Raw genomic sequence first — 24086 nt, forward strand, 5'->3', positions numbered from 1 at the left:
AGCGCCCTCACACACCGAGCGCGCTTCTCCTCTCCACTAACTCTCCGCTACTCCGCCCGAGCTCCGCGATGCGAGCGCCCTCACACGCCGAGCGCGCTCCTCCTCTCCCCTTGCCCTCCGCTACTCCGCACCTGCTCCGGTTGCTAGGCGCGCGCCACAGCTGTTGCTAGGCGCACACCACTCAACGACGCAAGACAACCCGCGGCTAAGAAATGCATTCGCATTTAAAACTGGCCACCCTGCGAAGGCTGCCCGAGGTAGCGTAGTGTAGCTAGCGCTACAAAAAAGGCGATGGCCACTTGTCAGCACAATAAAAGCGTATTTTATTCAACTCGTCCAATCAAATTAAAAACGAACAGCACGACGACAGAGAGCGCGCGCACTTTCTCGTCAGACAAAGTACATGACCTTCTGCATCTGCTCGGTCACCTTGACCGCGTTCTTGTACTGCTCGGTCGAGACGTGGTCCGAGCCTCCCGAGCTGACGCTGCTGCCGCTCGGCACGTTGCAGGCGCTCGTGATATGCTCTTTAGCGCGGGAGGCCGCCAGGTGCGCGTAGTACACGGGCGCCGGGATGCTGACGCTGCGGGCGCAGCGGGCGTACGTGTGGCACAGGTAGTAGCTGAGCTTCTGCAGTTCGTCCGACTTGAGGTCCGAGTCGTCGTGGACGACGTAGTAGTGCGCCGGCTTGCTCGTCCCCTGGATGCCCGCGTGGCTGCACAGGAAGAAGTCGAAGTCCACGGGGTGCGTCACCACCGTGTCGACCGTCGTGCCGGGCGGTATGTTCTTGCAGCGGCCGACGCCGTCGCGCTCGTTGGCCGGCATGAAGCGCGTGTGGTGCCGCTTCTGCACAACGATGAAGGTCACCGGCGGCTGGTACGAGCCATCCCTGGCCAGATCCTTGCAGGCGTTGCGAATCGCCTGCACCTCCGTGTCTCGCACGGCGGCGAACTGGCCCTCGCTCACCCCGTCGCGGTAGAAGATGATCCGCTCCGGCTTGTGGCGCGTCTCCGCGTAGAAAGCCTTCATCAGCTCCACCACCACGGCCTGCGGCAACAACAAAGCAACATTGGCCCATCGAAGAACACGCCCTCGCCACTCTCTGGTGCAGGTCAAGCCTCTCTGCCCAGGTACAAGTCAAAGGGGCCGTGAAGTAAAAATGTTTTAGAAGGGGCTTGCGGCAACCCAACGGGAAGTCTTCGCCCTTCTGCTCCATTACCTGGAGACGACCGGCCTCACGCAGCGGCTGTAGCCCGAAGTGCAGTGCCCGAACTGATGTCCCCGGACTGACAGCTTTCTAGGACTGACTGACTGACTCTAGGACTATTTGTGCCTTTTTTCTCTCTCTCCCTGTCTCACCCCACTTTATCCTGCCACTCCCCCTATACTTCCCTGCCCTGCACTGGGTTGTATGCAGGTGAGCTCCCTGCCGAGCTCAAAATATCCCCAGTGCCTTTCCTTTCCTTTTCCTCTCCCGCCAACCACAAACAACATTTAGCAACTTGAAACAACTAGGCTTAGCTGACTCAGCTCAGTTCCAGTCACGAAAGACGTCTTTTTGTCCGAAAAAAAATGCGAGGTAAAGAAAAACTTTCAAATTTCGCGCTACAGTGGCGTGTTATGGGCAAAAGTGATGTGATAGGGGCTAGCACTGAAAGAATTTCGATCAGTACGTTAACTGCCCGTTAGCGTACAAGCAGAGTCCTTCAATGCTTCTCTGGTCATGAAACCCCCGGCCAAGTTTCGTACGGGGACAAAGGCTATCGCGAGGGGCACCACCGCAGATCGGAGGGCATCGGGCGACCGCCACTGCCCTGTAGTCAGACCGGCAGGCAGGAACGCAGTAGCAGCATGCCCGTTCGCACCGAATTTTTTCGCCACTCACAAAATGACAAGTCCATTTGAGGGGCCCACGACACGTAAAGTGAAAGCGCACTGCTGATAAGGCGGCGAGCATCTGTTTTATCTTATTCCGTGGTCCGTTCCCTGCCAAACGCGCTCTGACCACGCCCCCGGCTGCCCTCCCATCAACACCAGCACCGCGGCGCGGCAGCGTACGAAGCTCTGCCATAGCGTGATGGCGAAGTTTCATGACCAGAAAGGCATTGAAGGACTCTGGTACAAGTGATGAAATCAAACGAATCCATAGACCCCACTGCAATCGCCGCCAAGTCGTGTTTCTTCGCGGTGCTTAGATCGGCGGCCACCAGTCACACAAACAGGATTGTGTGACGTCGTAGAAAAGTTGCACTGCTTCACGCGTTTTCTTTAATATCTCATTTATTTTTTTCGAATATTGCGTGCAATTGCCTTTTTTGTTGTCAGGCGAAGGCAGCCTTTCTAATGAATCAAACTTGTTTTTTTTTTTTTTTTTCATGGCCAATTTAAGAACAGCAATAGCTCGTGTAATGTCTCGCTGCGTCGAAGAGGTGGATCCGGAAGTCAACGCGCGCGTTTTGAAAGGAGATTGCAGTTGAAGCGTGGCATTGTACCGTATTTATTGATTGTAGGTCCAACAATTGATCTAAATGTGAAAATCTGAAGTTGGGGGAACGACCCCCAATCGAAACTGAAAATTGTACCGCCAGCGATGGCAAGCCAAACGAGAAATCGGGGACGCAACGGAGTAGTTGCAAGTGTGTGTTTGCTTCCATTCCGAACATCATATTCCGAACACTCGTTCGCCAGACATTTTTTTCCTGCTCTTAGTGGGCTCACGGTTATGCACGTGGCATGTCCCGTTGGCCATTTCAGGACGTCCTCACGAGCACAATCGTGTCTCTAGTGGTGGTGGTGGTGATGATGGTGGCAATCCCCAGTGATCCGACGGGCCAACTTCAGCCGCTTGACGTGGGCATACGGCAAGCCTTTCGAGGACCTTTTGCGCCACCATATACAGTGGCTTTCGGCAGACAATCTAGAAGTCACACCAGCCGGGCTCACTGTGAACATGGTCAGCCATTCTGCGCAATGTTGTGATGTGGTATTTAACAAAGGTTGGGCTCACAGTGGGCCACACTGATGAGCTGTAGGACCGCAGCAGCACTAGTGAAGACGATGACACTGGCGAGGGCGAACTGTATACGTCAGGTGACCGATATATTTTGGTTGTGGAATGCGCTTGTGTTTTCTTTAATGGCGTGCTCTGTGTGCGTGTGGGGGGGCAAGGGGTCGACCTACAATCGTGTAAATACGGTATGCTCTTCCTCACACAATCTTTCACCACTGCAGTAATTTATCAATGAATTAAATTCCAAAAATCACGAAAACGACCGTATAACGTTTCTAAATACAGCGCATTCTTCGTGCCAAGCAAAGGAACGGCCAACTGCAGCGACGAGGCGCAGATAACTTTTGTTATGGTTAAGCTGTTCATGAACATAGGTGGAGACATGACTCGGCCACGCCGAACCTCGCTTATATCTGCCACCAAATATAGTTGCCGCGCAAGAAATTCCCTTACCTAGACATTTTTCCGAGCACAAAGATGTTAAAAGGCAGGAAGAAAAAGTACACAAAATGTTAAAAATTAAAAATATTGGATTTTCACACATTAAAGCTTCGCCTGAACTATGAGGCACGCCGCAGCGGACAGCTTGGGATTACTTTCAACCACCCGGAGATTTTCAATGCGTGCCGGAAGTTGGACTCATTTACGCCTCCACCAGGACAACAACCATCGCGGCCAGGATCTAACCGAATTCATTAGGCTTATCAGGATATCAGTTAACTGACCTGGAGATTTTCGATGATTTCTACCCGGGCAATGGCCTCCTCGCGCTGTATTTGAACACGGACAGCCGCGCGGTACTTGGACGGAACCGCATCCATGCTCGCGACACAGGCAGCAATGGATGGCTTCACCCTGCACAAAGAAAGAAAAAGTTGGGCCCATCTCCCCGCGAGGGGAACTCGAGTAAATGCGTCGCATAGGGGGTGGGTGTATTGCGTTAACGTTTAGTGTTTGGGGAGTTTGTGGTAGTGAATGCGTTGTATCAGCAGCTTCTTGACGTAGTTTGAATGAGTCAAGGATATAAGGCGCGTTCGTAGCCTTCCATTCTGTGTCGGCTTTGTGGCGCAGTGGGTAGAGCACCATGTACATTGCGTTCCGCCCGCTGGGTCGAGGGATCGAAATCAGGCGCCGGATAGTATTTTTTTTTATATAGTGTAGGGGGAGGGGTGCGGACTACGACTACGGACGTCAACGCGGGTGACATCTACTGAAATGCTCTGCATTTAAAACGACATTTTTCCTGGGTCTGCCGTTCTACGTACCCACGTTCGGATCTTTTCAGAAATTAGAGTGCACCTTAAACATTTACAGCCGCACAGCAATGGACGACTCTCGTCACGATTACGCACCGCGCTGCATTTCTTGTCAACCCTAAACAAATGGACTTTGCTTTAATAAACGATGCACTGGACATTGTGGACACATTTCTGCAAAACGAAAGGTACGCAATCCATAGAAAGAAGCTTCTTTTTTCTAGCACTTCAAGCCTACGCAAGCCAACTATGATGTCTTTGGACGGGAGCTTATGGCGATGAGACATTTCAAGAATTTCGTCAAGGGCAGTTCGTTTACTGGCATTAAACTAACCACAAGCCACTGGTACCTAGCTCTCGGGCTATTTGAACGCGGAAATCTTCATCCGCATGTGTGTCTGCCTGTTCCTCGATTCAACTAAACTAAAGACTAAAGACTAAACACTAAACTAAACAACTAAAGACTAAATGTTCGCGAAGCACATCTATTTATTATCGCCAGGAGCTTGAAAAACGGACAGTTGGGAAGGCGAACGGAAATACATCATTGACCATGACGACCGCATGTGAAATATTCTCAGTGCCAGCAGCGTGGTTGCTTGCTTATCAATGGCTTAAATTAGCAATAATGTATGAGTAAGCAGTGTCAGAAATCGAACATATCGGTTTCTGACCCAGCTAAGGCAAGGCGATAAAGAAATACTGTGTTAAAATGGCAGCCTTACGCTCGTGGGAGACACAACCTGAGAAACCTCACAATTATTTTAATGCCTTCCGCAACTGACAAGTTGAACAATGGGTAAATATGATTACTATGATAAGTTTTCTTTATGTCAGTCGCATTATTTTTAAAATGTGTAAAAAACAGCCATAACTATTTGTCTTTTTTCATTGCGAACGGCTACTCAACCTTTGAACGGACATTAAAAAATGTGTTGAATGCAACCTCATTTCTCCAACTTGGAACAAAAATAATGCAACATCTTTTTAGCTTTCTAGAATATTCAGGAATTGAGTGCAATTTGGTGCAAATATCGCGAAAATTGCGATACATGCTTTTTTTTAAATGATGTCGAAAGGTGGGCCTTTTTTGCATATTTTAATTTTTAGTCGCATTTTATGAAGCGGTATTTTGATAAATTTTCTTTCTAGTGCATTGAGAAGAGTATCAGGTGTTCAGCAGCCCCTCGTAAACATGTATACAAAACTAGACAGCGTAGCCTTTAGGGCGATGTGTAAAAAGAATTTTTTAGAAGTGCCACTTTTGAACCACATTGCTCTCGCTACTAAGTTTGAGAAATATTTTCTCAAAAAATATAAATATTGCAAACTTAATTTTTAAGAATCCAGCAGAAAAGTTTCTAAAAATTTGTTTTAAAAATTATGAAAATTTGGAAAAATTTTTGCTTCGTTTTACAGGTCCCCAAAGTTGCCACACCAAGCAATGTGAAAAGTAGCCCAGCCCGAGTGCGTTTTAAATATTTTTTTATTAAATCAACGATGGTGTTTCTTCCCTGAACTAATGCCAGTTCCATGATGAAGATACAATAATCTACACAATATTAAGTTTCATCTCAAAGAAAAAATGGTCATGGCACCACTTTGGCTGTCCTTATGGTCCTTATCTGAACACACCCAGCGTAAGCTACACTGGCCGAGGTTGAGCAGTTTCGAGTGGACCTTAAAGGGCCGTGCTGCGCAAGCGCGAGGAGCATTGGACTGGATTGGATTGGCTTGGCTTGGATTGGACTAAATGGGATTGTATTGAATTGGATTAGAAATCCAATCCAATTGGAGAGCGGCTGTGTAGAGAATTGGGTCTGCACATTCGCCGGTCTGCGCATTCCAGAGGAGTGACGTCATAGCCGCGGCAGGCGCACTGGCTCCGGCGCGTGCCCAGCTGTGCGCCTCCGTTGCGGAGTATCCAAGTCTGACGGTTTGCCGGAGCCGCTTGATAGCCGTTTCGCGTGGCTCCTGGAGAGCCGTACTGCGCATGCGCGAGGAGCAGTGACTGGACTAGACTGGACTGGACCGGACTGGATTGGGTTGGATAATATTGCATTGGATTGAATTGGATTCGAAATCGTCTTAGCACCGAAAGCATGATAATCAGCTAATCCTACACAACCAGGAAACCTAAGACTAACCAGCTGAACCTTAGCTCCCGCTATGTATATTCTGACATAGCCCAGATAAGCCACTACTAATTTTTTGGTATAACTTTGACGTGCATAATAAAAAAAAGTAAGCAAAGAGGTCTTGTTGGGTTCGGAAGGACCCGCAACCACCTGAAGGACGCACAGCCTCAACATTGCCTGTACGTTGCACCCTGTTCGACCAAGCTGCGGCGACCAGGAGACGGAGAGGCCACTCACCGCCGAAACAAGCTGACTCTGGCATCACATGAAGTGCTTCCGCTCTGCGAGGGACTCGCGCGAGTGGCCGTGGACATGCGAGGATCGCGCAGCGCTGCGAAACCGACAATGCCAGTGCACGCAGGGTGCGTTATGACGCATTCGCAGGTGGCGCGATGATTGCACCACAATGGCAAAGCACTACCACATTGCGGAAGACCCATTCAACTCGAGGTGACCCTCTGAAATACGAAGAATGAGGCAAGGACCGTGCAAACCCACAAGCGACGAATGATCGCCTTGACAGAGGCGGTTTTGCATCGGAGAATTGGCCGGAAGGAACACGGGCCGGACATTTTCGCCTGCAGCCAATTGGAAGTTCACGAAAGGTAAATTCATGTTCTTTGATTGGGCTGCAGGGAATGCTTTGTATTTAGGTCTATATAACCTCTTGTGAATACGCTGTAAATAGAGCAGGATAAACACTTTCTTCTCTCAGATGTTGTGGTTGTCGCATCCTCGACGTGCCAGCAGATAACGAGTTCGTCCTCATTCCCCACGTCAGCAGCATCCATCTGCCGCCCAATCAGCAAGGCGAACGAGAGGGAAGAAAAGGGGAGAACGTGACTGGTCTGCTGTGTTATGGTGCTCAATTGTTTTTGGGGAGTCAGGTAATCGGTTCCCAAAGTTGATGCAGTTCATTAATTGTGCCTTGCGGCTTCATTTCTGTTTTATACGTGTCATTCTAGAGAAAATGAATTAATGTGTGCCCATCAAGTAATTTCCTGTGTAATGGCACGAATAAAGCAGAAATCGGGCCGCGAGGCAACTCATAGAATAGGCAGCGGCCATAAGGACTGCCCAGAAAGCCAGAAATGCACATGAAAATAGCATAGAGTCCATGCATGGGCATTATCACGGTAATACGCTTTGCCAAGCATTGTCCAATGTTGTCCTTCCAGAGCTTGACCAGTTGTTGGCTTGTCACCTTTCCCAAGCACCACCCAATAATGGCGGTCGAGGTATTGCCAAGCTCGGACACTCTGACCATTGATAATTTGCCATGCTTGGGCTTCGCACTTTCTGCTGCTTGGGTCGGTGGTCTTAGCGGACAAACAATATCAGTTTTAAATGCAGAGCATTTCAGTAACTCACGATGTCACCCGCGTTGTCCTGTCGTAGTCCGCACCCCTCCCCCTACACTATATAAAAAAAAAAATACTATACGGCGCCAGGTTTCGATCCCTCGACCCTGCGGGCGGAACGCAATGTACATGGTGCTCTACCCACTGCGCCACAAAGCCGACACAGAATGGGACGCTACGAACGCGCCTTATATCGTTGACTCATTCAAATTACTGCTGACGAGCGCTCTCTCGCCAGCAGTTGCCACAAGTGCAACAACATTAACGTAACGCAACCTACTTAACGTCGTGCGCCCCCGGAAATGCTCTGCATTTGATCGTGCCCCTCGCGAGGGGGATGTTTATAGGTATAGATCACACCGGCTCCTACGGGAGACGCGTAGTTGCCGAAGGTGTCAACAGATGGCGACCGCTAAGCGAACGCGGGAAAACTCAACTGAATTTTACGTTGAAAAGGATGCAGATTAAAAAATCTCGCTGGCCTTCTTTTTGTCTTTACGCGTCCTAAACATCTTGCTATTGTGATGTCTGTAAGTAAATAGTACGTTTAGGGCACTTAAAAAAACAGCTGCGTCCTGATTAGAGTGCTCGAACGCCAACAAGAGCTTACCGCGTCACCGGAGACGCGGTACTGCGCGCTTCTTCGCTGCTCTTACGGGCGTCGGCGACGCCAGCGGCATATTTAACCGTCGCCGTCGTTAGACGGAGGGGCTTCTGATTTTTCATATGAAAGCGGTAAAATATATGAAACCTTGCTCCTGGGAAACTTTTGATTGCGTGAGTTTCCACTAGTTCCCCTTCTCTTTGCTCTGCATGTTTGTACCTGAACGTGGTGGCTTCAAATCTTGCCAATATTCGCACGCATTGCAATAAGCTTTCACACAGAGCTCTGGCGTCGTGCAAAAAAGCCAACCCATCCAAAAAAAGTGCGCGCTGTGCGGTGAAGCTTGACAGTTTGCGTGTCGTGTGAAATGGAAGCTAAAACGTCGTTAGAGATGTACAGGGCTGAGAAGGTGAACATCAGAAAGGAAAATTTCTACGATAATTCCCAGGGCAGTGCTTTGCTTTTTGAGGCTAGAGCAGGGTGCCTGCGAACTAAGAGTTTTGTGGGGAAGTATTCACAAAATGATGGGGTATGTGTGGTCTGCGGAAAAGAAACAGAAACTATGCGGCACATAGTGTTAGAATGTGAGGGTATCCATCCAAATCTACATGAAGGGAATATTGGGCTTTCAGAAGCCCTAGGATTTAAGGGTATCAGTGAGGAAGTTAACTTCAAGGCTGTCGAGGGGACGAAAAGAAGATTAGAATGCTGGTGGACGAAAAGCAGAGAGGGGAATATTGCCTAGGACAGTTACCACCTGTAACAGGGAAAAGAAAGTATTTCGGGCCTAATAAGCCTTAGGGCCTGCCATAAGCAGCGCTAGTATTAAACCAAGAGTGTAAAACATGGTTATATTAGTCCTTTTTGGTAAGATGACATGTCATCACCCCGCTTCAAAGGGGAAACCAATAGGAATCATCATCATCATCGTGGGGCAGAGCCCATTTTAACAGCGAAGCTGTTTGTAAAATCACTGGAGTTCGGTGTCCCAAGTAAATAATATCAATAAATGCCAAGCGCACGTAAGCGCATGCCTCGCGGCGACCGCACGGCAGTTTAGAAAAAACCAACCATCACCTCATAAACGACTGCAGTTTTTATCTACGTAACTACGCTTCTTCACGTTGGCCAAAGTGTGCGCGTGCGCGGGAATCGCATATAAACGTTTTCGAAATGAATCAGTTTTTAGTAAAGCGGCGTGTTTGTGCTCCTCCTTCTCGTGTCCTGCGTCCATTTTCTCCGGTTCTTTTTATGCACAAGAGCTCAGGACCACCGCTTTCCCTACTTTCTTTCCCTCCTCCCCCCCCCCCCCCCCTTCCACTCACCTATCGCCAGGCGCAGGGTGGGAAACGTCCGCACCGATGATGATGAGTGGCCGGGCAAAGATGGCCGGCTTCTCCTGGGGCAACAAGCCGTTGTTGATGCCTCCGAGCTTGGCGTTGATCTTGAGGCACAAGTTGCTCACCAGGGAAACGTTGCACTTGCCCGTGGCATTGTTCTGGAGTATGCACTGGGTGCGAATTCCCAACTTCACTTCAGCCGCCTCCTTGATGTCGGCGTAGCAGGCACTGCGCCCCAGCAGCACCACAATGAGTTCGAGGCTTGGGTGGCGCGCCTTGAGCGCCTGCAGGGTTCTCAGGATGGGCGTGCGCGTGGGGTCGTCGCTCAGTCGCTCCAGCGGGTCGCTCACCCGCATGCCTAACGAGCTGCCCACCTGCTTGAACATGCCAATCAGCTTGTCCTCTTCGTCGCGGCGCGTGCGGCAGCCGCAGCTCAGCAGGACCCAGTGCTCCATGGGCTTGGCAAGGTACAGCTTGGTGTTGCGCAGGTCCCAGACGCCGTCGCGCGGCTTCACCGTCTGGTTCTGAAAGAAGGTCAGCGAGGGCGGGTCCAGGACGCGGCCCTGCACCGGCGTCGGGTTCGTGCTGACTTTAATGCCAAACTCGTCCAGGAAGGGCTTGTTCCTCTGCACCAGGTCCTGTACCGAGCTCTGAATGGACCGGAAGCGCTGCTGGGGCGGCTGCGCAGTCCGTCGGATCATGTTTGTCGTCATCCGCTCACTGAGCTTCCTGCGGTACGGCTGGCCCTCAACGATATGGCAGGTTTCCAGTGGCAGGTATACAGGCCGCGCGGGCGTACCCGTCTGGATGCATGGCAAATGCGGGTACTGCATGAACTTGGGGTACTTCTGGCGGAAGTAGGAGGCCACCGACACGCGCGAGCCGTCGTCCAGATTGAACTCGAGCTGCTGCGCCGACAGCTGGGTGACCTTGGCCACGCGGTACTTGCGCGGGTAGCTCAGGTGGAGCACCTTGACGCGCAGCGTGGCCAGCTCCTTGGACAGCTTGATGCACTGTGAGCGGTCGAGGGCCCGGATCTCCTGCAGGCTCAGTCGCCGCTGCTGGCCCTCGGACAGCACCTCGACCATGAACTCGAGCACGGGGATGGCCTCGTAGAAGGCGGTAGCTGAGCGGTCGATGTTGACCATTGGCTTCCACTGGGCGGGCCGCACGCTCGTGTAGTAGCCGAACCACACCTCGTGGCCGCCGCCGATGGCGGGATCTTCGCCTTGGCGCGGCGGCAAGAAGATGGAGCGGCCCACGGGGGTCAACGTGACGCAGGGGCCGTGCCGCATGATGATGTCCAGAGCCTGGATCACCTCCTGGGGCACGACGCGCGTGCGGCCCTGGTAGACCGCGTGCAGCGCGTCCAAGTTCACCGTGGCCGCGTACTGGATCGTCACGACGAACTCCTGCTCCCGCTCGTCCTCCTTGAAGGGAACCTTGAAGGTGCGCTCCTTGAAGGGCAGCACCTTGCGCGTGTACAGGTTCTTGCGGCCGTCGAACACGGGCAGGCACCGGTTGAGCTCCCCCCGGTACTTGGCCACCAGGTTCTCGATGACCAGGCGGTTGATGCGCGTGCTGAGGCAGCGCATCTTCTTCTCGTCGGCCACCTTGGCCTCCTGCTTGGAGGGGGAGAGCACCGTGACGTCGTAGTGGTACACGTCACCACTGGGAACCTGGATCTCAAAGTGGTTCGCCAGCAGGTTGATGGGCCGTCCCAGCTGGCCGTAGGCAGGCCGCTGGGGGAACGGCGTCCTCTTCTGGGTGGCCACGGCCATCTGCTGGGGCAGGGCCTTCCTCACGGCGCCCATGTCCATTGGTTCTCCCGCAGACTGCACAGATGGCTGCACTGGGGGCGCCACCGGCTGTGCAGGTGGCTGCAGTGGCTGCACTGGTGGCACCTGTGCTTGGGCCTGAGGCGGTGCCTGTCCACCACCCCTCGCCTGACCCCTACCACGCGGCTGGGCCTGAGGAGCTCGCCCAAGCATCGCTTGGGCAAAGGAACCACTTGCCGTTTCACCAGGTGCCCGCACAGGCTCCTGGCTGCCCTGAGCAGGGTCATCTGCGGAGGATACAGGTTTTTAGATGTTTGTACACCAATAAACGTCAACTAAATGGAGCACGGCATCTTATAGCCCGGCGAAAATTCTCCCGTGAACACCGGTGACCTCACCTTCATTGTGCTCATACACAGGTTGGGTGAACTGGTGCTATGTAGTGTCAGCCCAGAGTGCGCGAGAACCACGGCACATGCTTAGCCCTCATTCCCACAGCCGTTTTTCACCTCGTCACGTCACCGTCACGTCACCGTCTTCCGTCATGGGCGCCGTTTTTCGGCCAATTTCTCGCCGAAAACGGTGCGACGGTGACGGGAGGCCGAGCTCTACGCTTCCGTCACGTCAACGTGACGGGACCATGCCCCGCGCCAAACCAGCTAATCAGAAAACAAATTTTTACGGCTAAATTTAGCGAAAAGTGAGCACAAACCGTTTTCTTTACCTTCCAGATTAAAAACGCTCAATTCTAGGCTAAACTGATCACTAGGCAGACGACCCTGTAATCTGACGGAGAGCTCCAGTACGAACGCTACTCGTTTACGTCTCCGTCGCGGTTTCTTGACGTGACGGTGCCGTGACGGAGAAGGTGACGGCTGTGTGAATGAGGGCTTATAATGCAATCTCAAATACGGTGAAACAAAAATGGCTTCTGTAATCAAACTTCCAAACGAGGAACAATCGTATGAGAACTATTGCAGCGTTTTGCAGACAATTATAATATTATAGGTTGAAATGAAAGGGCAGCACGCGCGGCTAAATGGCAAGCTTTTGAGCTACAAAACGTGCTGTTGCAAAAAGCCCAGAAAAAATGTGAAACTTTAGAGCACGATAAGATGCAAACACGCAGAAAGCAAATAAAGAAAATCGTGTCAAAATCTACACGTTGTTTTCTTTGAAGGTTCGAAGACGTCCTTTTCTGCGCATCAAACCGCAACCCTGCCCATAAGTTTTCCAGCTTTGGAAAGCTATGAATAGCCTGCAATATGTGAATAGCCTTCAAAGATTCTACTCTGATTCCCTTAGGCTCTTTTGTCATGACGACAGAGACCAGCATGGCAGGCTGGAAAACTGAATTCATTAATTTAGGGTACGAAACAACTACGCAAGTTTGTGGGACCAAATATAGGAATGCTATTGGTCGAGAAGATGCTTTATAAACTCCGACGAACTCTGCCAATGTACTCGACAAATTTCAGCCGTGCGTCCTCTTGACATCAGCATTGGCAATCGAGTTTACGCTATGTTAATTTCCAACTGGGGCCAGCTTTCATCCGACCGCTTAGCCATCTTACACGCACGCTGGTAAAGCACTAGCAACAGGCACGCAAGATGGAAGCGCATTTCATAGACTTCCTCAGGAATAGAACATTCGTCTATCGGCATGTCAGAAGCGTGCCACTTGGACCCGTTTATGACGCCATCATCATCATCATCATCATCATCATCATCATTCTGCTCAGGTACACTGCAGGACGAAGGCCTCTACTATTGACCTCCAAGCACTCCTGCCCTGCGCCACTCGAGTCAATTCTTTGTCCCCGAATTTTCTTATGTCATCCCTCAGTCGAGTTATTGGCCTTCTCCTTCTTTTAGACCCGTTTCTCGGTATACATACCCAGGTGGTCGGCCGGTTATCATTTCGTCTAGCTACACGGCCATCCCAAGTCCGTTTGTCTTTCTTAATTTGACCTATGATATCTTCCACCCGAGTTTGTTGCCTGATACACGCCGCTCTTTTCCTGTCCCTAAACGTTCTCCCGTCATTCTTTGTTCCACATCCCGTTGAGCCGACCGCAGTTTTCTTCCCAGTTGTTTGGTAAGCTGCTTCATTTTTTTGTTGGCTGTTGTTAGTAAACTTAAACTTTCCACGCGGTGGACGGACGTTTCAGAAGCTTCCGTCTGTGCCACGGTCTCGGAGCTGCAATCACTGCCGCATGTGGCGGCGCACCGCTGCTCCCATTTTTCATCAGACAATGAAAGCACCTCGATCTCTACAGCTCAATACCTCGGTCCCAGAGTGTGTACGCAGTATATTAGGTTGCACGCAAACGCTTCCCGCGTTGTATAACCCTGGTGCTTCCGTCGTCTCCTTGAACAACAGACCTGACCCCGCCAGCGCCAACAAATGGCTGCAACGGGGGGAATAATTACCTCGTTGAATGGAAGCTCACAGTCCCAGCACACTGGCGTGTTCATTAGGGTGACGATTATCTTCCCGACCTCATTGGCACCTCTTAATCTAACACTACCTCGCACAGAAAGGAAACCACGAGTTGTGTAAAAATTAGAGGGGACAGCAGCAGTATGTGTGGCTCCTGCTTAATGGAATTACAAGAAAAGAAAGAAACGGGTCTTCCGTTCCATGAAAAAATGTAACCGTATACTCACACTTGCCAGAGTACCACAGCACAGCTTGCGACACTGTAAAGGTATTTCACTTCTGAGATGCAAAAATGGTATCTCTTAGTTACCATTGCAATACTGCTAAAACCTGCCCTATGGAAGATATGACACAAGAATGGCGCTGCCGTTCAAACTTACAGGCGAACTCTAACCCGTATCTGAAGGAGGTCACAGCCAGATTTGTGACCCACAAAGCTACTATTTACAATTGCAGCATGCATTTGCACAGCAGGCAAGAACCAATACATAAGCTGCCACAGCAGGTTTGAATTACTGAACCTCTCTATCGAACACAGGCACTCCCAAGAAGCCATTCATCATCATCATCATCACCGCCAGCCTATCTACGCCCACTTCAGGGCAAAGGCATCTCCCAGAGATCTCCAATTACCCCGGTCCTGTGCTAACTGCGACCAATTTATCCCCGCAAACTTCTTGATCTCATCTGCCCATCTAACTTTCTGCCGCCCCCTGCCACGCTTGCCTTCTCTAGGGATCCACTCTGTTACCGTTAATGACCAACGCTTATCTTGCCTTCTCATTACATGCCCTGCCCACGTCCATTTCTTCTTAATTTCTACTAATACGTCCTTAAAGGGGCACTGACACAAAAAATTTGCATCTTGTTTTTTTTTGCGATAAGTAGCTAGTGACCTACTTATAACCTGTAGAAACCTCATTTGCATCATCGTGCGACGGTCGTTTAATTAGAGGCATTTTCAACGCGGCCAGTGGCAGTTTCGGTTTCAGCGGGTGCCGCGAAACGATGGATTTTGTGCGAACAAAGCTGACCACGTGACCGTTGGAGGGATATCACAGAGCAGAGCTGCCGTAGCACTGTGAAATCCGCATCGGCGGCAGTTTTTGCGAATGCCCCCGCGTAGTGATCTCGTGAGCCGCTTAATTAAAAAGCGGCCGTGGACGTGACGCAGGCGCTACGAGTGCAAATGCTACCGCGGCTGTTAAAATGTTGTTATTTCTATTGGCATGCACTTTCGAGTGTTAGTTTTGTTAGTTTTCTATGCAACAGGCAATATTTGTGTAGATTTGTGTTAAGCCTTTCTATATATTTGCGTAGTACACATGCATTCTTATTGGTTTAGTGTTTGTACATTTTGTTTCATATGTGTTCAATGTTTGTACAGTTTGAACTTCCTGATGTACCACTCCCCTAAGTGTTTCCCTCTGAGCCATGAGGGTACCTGAAATAAATAAATAAATAAATAAATATCACTCTGAGCAAGATTTTTCGCGGAGTTTCCCCTGGCATATCAAAATTGTGAGAGCGATATCAAACTCTGCACGTTCTCCCAACGGAACTACCAGCCGTGACGCCGGTACGCTTCACACTGAAGGGGCGGAGAGGGCGAGAGGGGGGAGGGGGCAGGCGCCATTAGTGTCGCAGAACGATCCAAAGTTCCGATTTCAACACGTAAACATTCAAACGGAATGTCAACGTCCCTACGAACTGCGAGGAGATGCAAATCAAAAAGTCAGCCTACTGCTGTAACTACGCTAAAACAGACAAAGATTGAAACAGCGGAGATGAGACGCTCGAAAAATAGTGCGGCGCAGGCGCATGGATTGGCGACATATCAAAATAACGCCATTTTCAGTCATTAAGAAAAAAACGACAGATATGCATTTAAAGGGCAAAACATTTTCAAATACACTACGCGCCGAATGCGCCGCCAAGTCTTTGAAGTGACAATGGATTGCGCAGCAGCCGAAAACGGCGTCATGCGAAGGCTACATTTTTTTAACCGCAGGCTGTTGTAGCTGGCTGTAATGTGCGACACGTAACGGGCTAAAAATATCAAGAGAAAATGCGGAGCGCTCGCGAGAGCGTGCCTCGCGGCGAACTCCGAGCGTCCCCGGCTCGCGCAGTGCCTTCCGCAAAAAAAAAAAAAAAAAAAAATGGCGACAACCTTAAGGAGCGCCCCACGTTGCCTAGCAACCAACAACGCCACAGCTGCTCCACGAAACCTCTACGCGACTCCAGGAACGCCGCGCGTGCGTCATGCACGTACGCGCCGACGCTGCGCCCCTATAGGTGTCAAGCGCTACCGCGCATGAAATGCCTGGCACGAGGAACACGACGATATCGACGCATATGACGATTACTAACACAGTGAAAAGCAACGACCAAACATAAATAAACAATGACACACTTGTACAAATGCGTGGTGGTGTGTCCTTTAGTGCTCACGTAGAAATAAATCCTGCAGCTCATATATGGTTCAAGTCTTGCGCGACTAAGTGCAACCTTCGGCTGTTTTTTTTGCTTGTTTTTTTTTTTTCAGCCAAAGACGCGATAAAATTCGTATTTTAAGCGCAGCCCAGGTTCGGTAAAGAACAAAGCAAGACAAAAAAAACAGCCACACGGCACTATGGTACGTTTTGTGTGTAGGCGCGCGCGCAATGCGTGTCACGAAAGACGCGTAAACAGCGTTAGCACACCAAGCCCTGTTCTAGCAGGTTTAGAACGGTACCAGGCACGACTAAGCGAATTCAATGTTCCAGGCACGACGCTGTTGTGGACTTTGTCCAATTAGGAATAGAGCCATGCAGACTTAGTGGCTCTAGTCGCAAGAGTTCTTACCTCGTCCGCCACCCCTGCCTCTGGGACCCCTGGCCGCGCCGCCACCCCGCTGCATGCCTCCTCGAAGTGATCCCGGGCCGGCACTCGCCATGTCCTGGCCGCCCCGAAACTCGTCCCACCGAAATGTTGACGATGCTGACGCTGTCGGGACGTTGCGCCCGTGCCAGTCCTTCTTTCACGGTCCTGAAATGCAGCCTACACCTGCCAACGGCAGACGCTGCACACGCCGCACTCGCTACACCGAACTGGCCGCGACGCTGGGCAGATCTTGTTGTTGTTCCTCGTCTAATTAAGGCATACCCACGCGGGGTATTGGTCAGGAATCGGGCATGAAGGGGGCTAATGCTCCAGCTTACTACTAAAAAGTAGATAACTAACCGCTAACACACAGAAAAAGTATACACGATTGAGAATTGGTTAGAAATTGAAAGTAGAGGTTGAAATTGAGGAAATAGAGGACAGGTTGTCATGATTGCTTCCGCGGGCCCCCTGCGAACGGGCAGCCTAACTGTCTCTTGGAGGATAACGAGGTCCCCATTCGGCGTCGCGGGAGGCGCAGGCGGTGCGGCGACGTCCGCGCTCGGAACCCACATCACTACACCTGAGGGGATTGCCCGTGCGCTGCTCTGCTCGTTTTTGTGCGCACCTTTCGTACAGGTGGCTTAAAGGGGGCCTGGGATGGATTTCAAAGTGTTTTTGTTTGTGTCAGAAATCTACTCTATAGTTCTTGTAGAAACAAGTCCAAAAATAGTAAGCATATTCGCTCACGCTAACAAAAGTTTTTACCCCGACGAGACAGAACTATTTGTTGGCTCGGCGGCTTGCGATGACGACATAGTCCGACCTCGTCCGAGGCGAAGCACTCATTTCATGGTTGGTCGCCGGAATGTCCGCGGTTTTTGACGCCGGCAGTTTGGTTTAGAGCGTCGTCGTTACCATGGTTACTTCAGCGAGTGGGTCGCACATGAGACGACGACGTCCTTTTTTTTTTTTTTTTAAGCTACGTTTTCAGTCTTTACGGACTTTGAGCAGGAGATACTGGTGATTGCGGAAGTCGAACTTGCATGCGCGAGAGTTTCCGTGAACGGTAACTTATTTTTACCGTCGCTACATAGCGATACAGAGGCTAGAATTTCTACCGACTGTAGTAGCGAGCCCCCTGCGCCGGCGAAATGTACGCTCGCGTTTTGATTAGATTACCGGAAAGTTCCGAGTGAACGCCCTCCCCCGAAACATCGCCCACCCCCTTTTACGGGTGAAATACAGTAATACCTCGTTAACTCGAAGTCGTAAAAACCAGGGAAAATTTCGAGATAAACGGATTTTCGAGATAAGCAAAGTTGCGCTAATCGCCGGGAAAAATGAGCGCTCTTCAGAAAAATCACTACTACTTACCGGCTCTTCAGCGGCAGTTTCTAATCTTTCTTCTCGTGCAGGTTTAAAAGAGAAAAAAATAACATACAAGAGACTTTAACCGGCTGGGTTTTACCGCACTGCCATTTTATTTAGCAGAGAAAAACGGCCTAATGCTCGTCTGCCTTGCGGTCGTACTCGGGCCTATGAAGGCGTCCTCCAGCTGCTTGACGCATTGCATCAGTCGATCTTCCCCGCCGCTGCACTCGACCTTATTTCGAAGCAAGCGCAGCAAATTTCTCGTCTCAGAAGATGCCGGCACCTCTCGAGGTGGTTCGTCATCGCCGTCGTCTCTGCCGTCCCCTACGTTAGCGGAAAGCATCGACGTATGGCAGGCGCGGCTAAATAAGAAAAAAAAATAGACGGACTTCAGGCGTGGCAGCATCGCGTGAATCTTGTGAAATGGTCCGGCGGCTGAATTTTCGTTCCACTCCCAGTCAAGATTTCAAGTTATCCGCAATCCGACCCAAAAATACTTCGAGATAAAGGGAAAAATATACATGGGACGTATAGGAAAACGTTCGGTGCCGCGGAAAATTTCGACTTAGCCGATTTTTTGAGATATGCGAGTTCGAGTTAACGAGGTATTACTGTATTCAATTTACTGAAAGACGCGCGCCCACCCCGTAAAATCCATGGCTTTAGCGCCGATGAGTGAACAAAACAAACCCGAATCATCTCTTTATGTGTAGATGCGGTCACATATTCGTCCTTTCCGCGCTTGACCCGAAATTTCGCCCATCTCGTATTTTTCACTTGATATCACTGTACTTAAATTTGGGTGGGCGTTCTTCCGGAACTTTACGGCACAGCAAATGCGCTGTGCTCTGCGCTTCATGCAAGCAATTTTAGTTGATGTTGTTTACTACATTCTTGCTAAATGATGATCAGGAGCACGATAAATGACAATTTTTTTTAGAATGAGCGAGCAAAATTTCCGCCCCTACTCCAGCTTCCCACGCTTCCAATGGTTCAGATGCCTTTATGAACTAGCATAGCTCTTTTATGCTTTCAAAATCGTCTTGGGCAAGGGCAAGGTAATATAGGTAACTGCGGAATCATTACAATATATCTTACTCATTTTATATCGAAATATTTAGCGGTGGCGTGAATTCTGGTTAATGCAATACTTTGTCCTAATTCTTCCCACTCGATGGCGGCGTCAACGTCATGTTTTCGATTTTTTAAGCTCTACAGTAGAAGTATACGGCTCTTTAAAAAAAAAATATTGTATTGTGAAAGTTCAATCTAAGACGTCTAAGATTCAAGCCATTTCAAGCGTAAGCGAACAGTTCTGGGCAACAAACGTTTGTGTCATTTGCTTTGCGACAAATTCGCCAGATGTCGCTACTCGGCAGAGCCGGTAAGCCGGAATGCAGAAACCGCAGAGTGCAATCCTTTCGTTTTCAGCGGCAAACGGCTACTCTTGCTTCATTTAACACGGTAAACGGTAAAGCGCGCTAAGGACACTAGGCAACAGGTTCATTCAGAAGGCCGGTGCAGCAATTTAAACCACACTTTCCTGCGATCATGACTGCTGGCTCTTCCTTCGTCGGAGACTGCAGGCTGTTGCACCTTGCACGGATTTCCGAACTTGCCGCTGAAAATTCGTGACTGGCAGCCTGCCCGAATCGTTTCGTCCGCAGTCTTTCCCACCTCTTCCAAAGTGGACCGCGTTATACTCGGTTACAACTCAAGAACGGCACCACCTCATGTAGTGTATCACTCCGCCAAAGCGCCGGACCCGTGACGTCAGTGCGCGCGTTTTCAAAGGGGTTTGCTAAGAATGCGTGATATCGTCTGCCTTGTCTCACGCAGTTTGTTTGTCGTCACTGGAGTCGTTTATAAGCATATTAAGTCCAAAAAATCACAGGAACGGCTCACGCCATGTTCAAAATATTCCCAGTAACGCCCTACTTGCGCCGCCCGGAGAAACATCCGGCTACGGTGATAAGGCACAGCGGCAACTTCCGGTGCCGTTCTTAAGTTGTCACCGAGTATAGCACGCGCTAGAACCCACCGTTAAGTCCACAGCCAACGCCCGCGCTAAGAACCCAAAAGAATTGCTGTGCGTACGGAATGCGATGATAGCTCTATCGGACAGACGCTTTTTCATAACGCGAGGGGCTCAGGTTCGAGTCCGACCATCGGAGGCGTTTTTCTTTCCAATTGGCTGCACATTTTATTGTTCCCCGCCGTTGCTAGATCCGTGCCCCTTGGGCCTTTGGGGTGTACCAGTGGTGATGTTGCCGGTTTCACGGCACAAAGATGCCGGGTTCGAATTCCCCTGACCTCCCTAACCACATTTCTGTCTTGAGGCTTCGAGGTCTTTTGGAGCGACGGACGGAAAAAGCTCGGCAAGTTATACAACTTTGCAGTTAAAACAGGGACAGGCAAACGTGAGCAGCTGTGGCCTCACACGGTGGCGCAGCAGTCAACAGCTAGCGAGCCAGGGAGCACAGTGGTGCGAGCGCACACAACAAGCAAAAATCAAAACAGAAGAAAGCTGGGCGAGTTGGTTTGCGTTCATCTTTGAAAACGCCTCCCCCCCCCCCCCCCCCCCAAAAAAAAAAAAAAAAAAGAAAACGCCCAGTCGAAAGTTGAGAGCTATACGCCTCGAGCTTCGCGATCGCTGTGCCGCCTGCCGCCGCTTCTCCGCGGCGTTGACGGGACTTGCGCTCCGTGGCTGATAGGAGCTCGTGGAGTGTTTTGGTTCTGTTTTGCTTCTGTTCACCTTTCCGCGCCCTAAAGAAACATGTTATGGTGACGTCTATAGCAAAGAGTACGTTTAGGTCACTTAAAAAGCAGCTGCGTCTTCGTAGAGTACGCGATCGCCTGCAAGAGCTACCCGTGGACGTGGCTCTGCGCGCTTCGTCGCCGCTCTTCCGGGCGTCGGCGACGGTAGCAACATATCACTCCTGTCACCTCCAAATACGTCAAGGACAAATGAATTCTACTGTCGCCTCGTTCAGACCTGATACTGGTACAGTGAGAGGTTGACTTCATTTTGCAGCGTGGACAACGAATGCGACTTCGCTTCGTATATATACGTCGCAGAAAACTATTTTTCGGGGATGTGATTATCCAATACCTGACAATAACTTGTGCCTTTTATAAGAATATAAACCATGCGAAAATGTTAAGTATATTTCAAGCCTGTGCGTCGTTAAATAGGTGCCCACGCACGCCTTATAGCAAGAACCAAGGCAAGTTAATGAAACCACGGAAAAATAAATACTGTGCAAGTGCGGAAGAAACATAATAGTTCTAACGGAAATGAAAAAAAAGTGCAGCTTCTGACATGCTAAAGACGTTCGTCGAAACTTAAGCCAGGTAGGGTTCACCAGACCAACGATACGCGAAATGCACTGCTATTTTGCGAGACATCGGTTGGGGGGGGGGGGGGGGGGGGGGGCGTAAACACGGTTGGCGTAAACACACCCCATGTGCGGTGTGGGGGGCGAGACATCGGTTGGCGTAAACACACCCCATGTGCGAACAGAGTGTCTGCTCCACATAAACATGGATTTCAAACGCCCGCAAACGGTAAATCTCCGGCGTGAACGTGCCGCAAAAGCAGCGGCGACAGTGGGGAGCGGGACGCGGACTCCCGCGGCTGCTTTCGAAACGGGCCGCTAGGGGGATTTCAGTGGCGCCCCTACAGGACGCGCTCGAGGCGTATACAAACAAAGTACCACTCACCACTGGATTTATTTTGGCAGGCGGAAACATATATACATACGCGGCAACTCGGCGTAGCGGTTTTTTTTTTTTTTTTTTTCAGGTAATATGAGCGATGGCTGTCATACACATTTGGCTCCGCGTTTTTTGACTGCGTGAGTTTCCACTAGTTCCCCTACTCTTTGCTCTGCATGTTTGTACCTGAACGTGGTGGCTTCAAATCTTGCCAACATTCGCACGCATTGCAATAAGCTTTCGCACAGAGCTCTGGCGTCGTGCAAAAAAGCCAACCCATCCAAAAAAGTGCGCGCTGTGCGGTGAAGCTTGACAGTTTGCGTGTCGTGGGGCAGAGCCCATTTTAACAGCGAAGCTGTTTGGAAAATCGTTGGAGTTCGGTGTCCCGAGTTAATAATATCAAGAAAATGACAAGCGCACGTGAGCGCATGCCTCGCGGCGACCGTCCAGCGTCCCGGGCGCACGTTTGTCAAGCCAAGCATACCCACTACGTAGATTGGGAAAGACTGGCAAAAAAAAAACTTCAGTGTTCGCCGTAATCGTGGTGTCACTTGCTCAGAACGGCAAAAACACGTCATAGCATACGCCCCTCCAAGGTGATGTCTAATGACTATCACTTCCAAAAAATAAAGGAAGCTCACATTTATAGCAACAATGATAAAACAAAGCTCGTAGCGGCAGCAAAGAAGTGGAAAATCGGCTACAATCGTGGATTTAAACTGTCGTGACGATCGTGAAGGTTGCGTACAGCTTCCCTACCTTCAAGTCTTACATGTTAGTGCGAGCTTCCTTCATCATGTTTCACTGCTCTATTATTCCTAAACTTTGGGTACACACTGGAAAACCTCGAATACTTCGAACGGTTAAACAGCAATTCCAGCCAAAACCAATGGCGAGCGCTACTCGCAAAGTATTCGAAGTTTCCAATAGTTGCGCACCTCTAACGCATGGACACACCGACCATCACCTCACAAACGACTGCAGTTTTTCAATTTACATGTCACTCTTTTTTTTTCACGGATTATAACGAATAAAACATGGGAGTCAAAACAACTGCGCCCTTAGCAATGCTTCTATTATTGGGCCCATACAGTACGTTAATACACAAACGTCGACTCAGGTTATAGGACAACGACTCACGTAATAAAATGCGTAGATACAAAAAGGTTCAAGGTTGCCGCCACCACACCCCCATCAGTTCAGAGCCGAGGCGACAGCTTTTCGCCGGCTGCAAACCAACTCCTTTCGCCATGGCACTCTACTATATCCCCTGTAGCCACACCCCTACTCCGCTGCCTGCAGCTACTGCCCCGACCTGGCACCCTGCACTACACGGCATGCGAGTGTCAGCGAATCCATGCCTCGTCAAACATCATCCAGCACCGAGGCTTCAGTCTGCTAGCAGGTCCTTTTCCAGGTACTAAATATGCATGAACTCTATCTTTACAGACTCATGCGCAATATCCCTGGCTCCCTCTCCGAAAGCATGACGCAGCTTCGCTACATATACATATCGAAAGGACCGCAAACGCCACTTCCAACCTATCGTGCGGATGATAACGAACAACTCGACGCTGCATCACCGAAGCAGAAGTCACGACAGCTCTCCACACCATCAAATGCGACTCAGCTCCCAGTTCCTACTCTGTCACCAATAAGATGCCCCGCAACCTCGACGACGCCTCCATCGCACAACTAACCGAATACTACAATCACTACTGGAGACGTGCCCTCCCCTCCCAGACTGGCGCACAGCAGTCATCTCTTTCATCACGAAACCCGACAAACCGGAAGTCCTCGATCAGTTCCGCCCCATCTCGCTTACCTCCTGCGTTGGCGAAGTGCTGGAACACGTCATCCTAGCCAGACTCACCCCCCAAGTAGTACAAACCGAAGCATTCCCGCGGGAAATGCTTCAGACCTAAACCATCTGCGCAAGATCTATTAAATTATCCAGCCTCCCAGCGAAGTGGTCAATGCAGCCGTGCTGGTGCTTGATCTTACAAAAAGCCTTCGAGATGGTTACTCGCGAGGCAATGATGGTAGGCCTCTCAGCCATTTCACCGGGCTTGAAGGTATGCAACTATGTCAAGGCTTTCCTCTGTGACCACATAGCCACCATACGCCTGTGCCCACACACTAGCAGCCAGATGAGGTACTCCCCAAAGGGCCATACTCTCCGCTATGCTTTTCAATCTCGCTA

The 24086-nt window shown here is 50.4% G+C and overlaps 1 protein-coding gene across 1 annotated transcript; it reads right to left on the minus strand.

The window, feature by feature from the left end:
• Positions 1–340: 340 nt before the first annotated feature.
• LOC144138451 (protein argonaute-2-like) lies at positions 341–11715 on the minus strand. The gene is made up of 3 exons (XM_077670733.1): positions 9695–11715; positions 3736–3865; positions 341–1047 (listed from the first exon to the last, which is right to left on the minus strand). Exons 1-3 carry the CDS (start codon positions 11698–11700, stop codon positions 391–393), a joined length of 2793 nt encoding a protein of 930 aa, XP_077526859.1. The 5' UTR covers positions 11701–11715; the 3' UTR covers positions 341–390.
• Positions 11716–24086: the final 12371 nt, after the last annotated feature.

Source organism: Haemaphysalis longicornis, unplaced genomic scaffold (assembly GCF_048455015.1).
Source record: "Haemaphysalis longicornis isolate Haplotype H1 unplaced genomic scaffold, Haemaphysalis longicornis Haplotype H1 scaffold_5, whole genome shotgun sequence".
NCBI classification, from domain to species: Eukaryota; Metazoa; Arthropoda; class Arachnida; order Ixodida; family Ixodidae; genus Haemaphysalis; species Haemaphysalis longicornis.

Bases quoted from the DNA above. Each gene is read 5' to 3' on its own strand.
- LOC144138451 (XM_077670733.1), bottom strand. From the start codon at position 11,700: ATGCTTGGGCGAGCTCCTCAGGCCCAGCCGCGTGGTAGGGGTCAGGCG. The intron at 3,866-9,694 runs GTGAGTGGAAGG...TTCTTTGTGCAG, and splicing joins CACCCTGCGCCTGGCGATAG to GGTGAAGCCATCCATTGCTG. The intron at 1,048-3,735 runs GTCAGTTAACTG...TTGTTGCCGCAG, and splicing joins AAATCATCGAAAATCTCCAG to GCCGTGGTGGTGGAGCTGAT.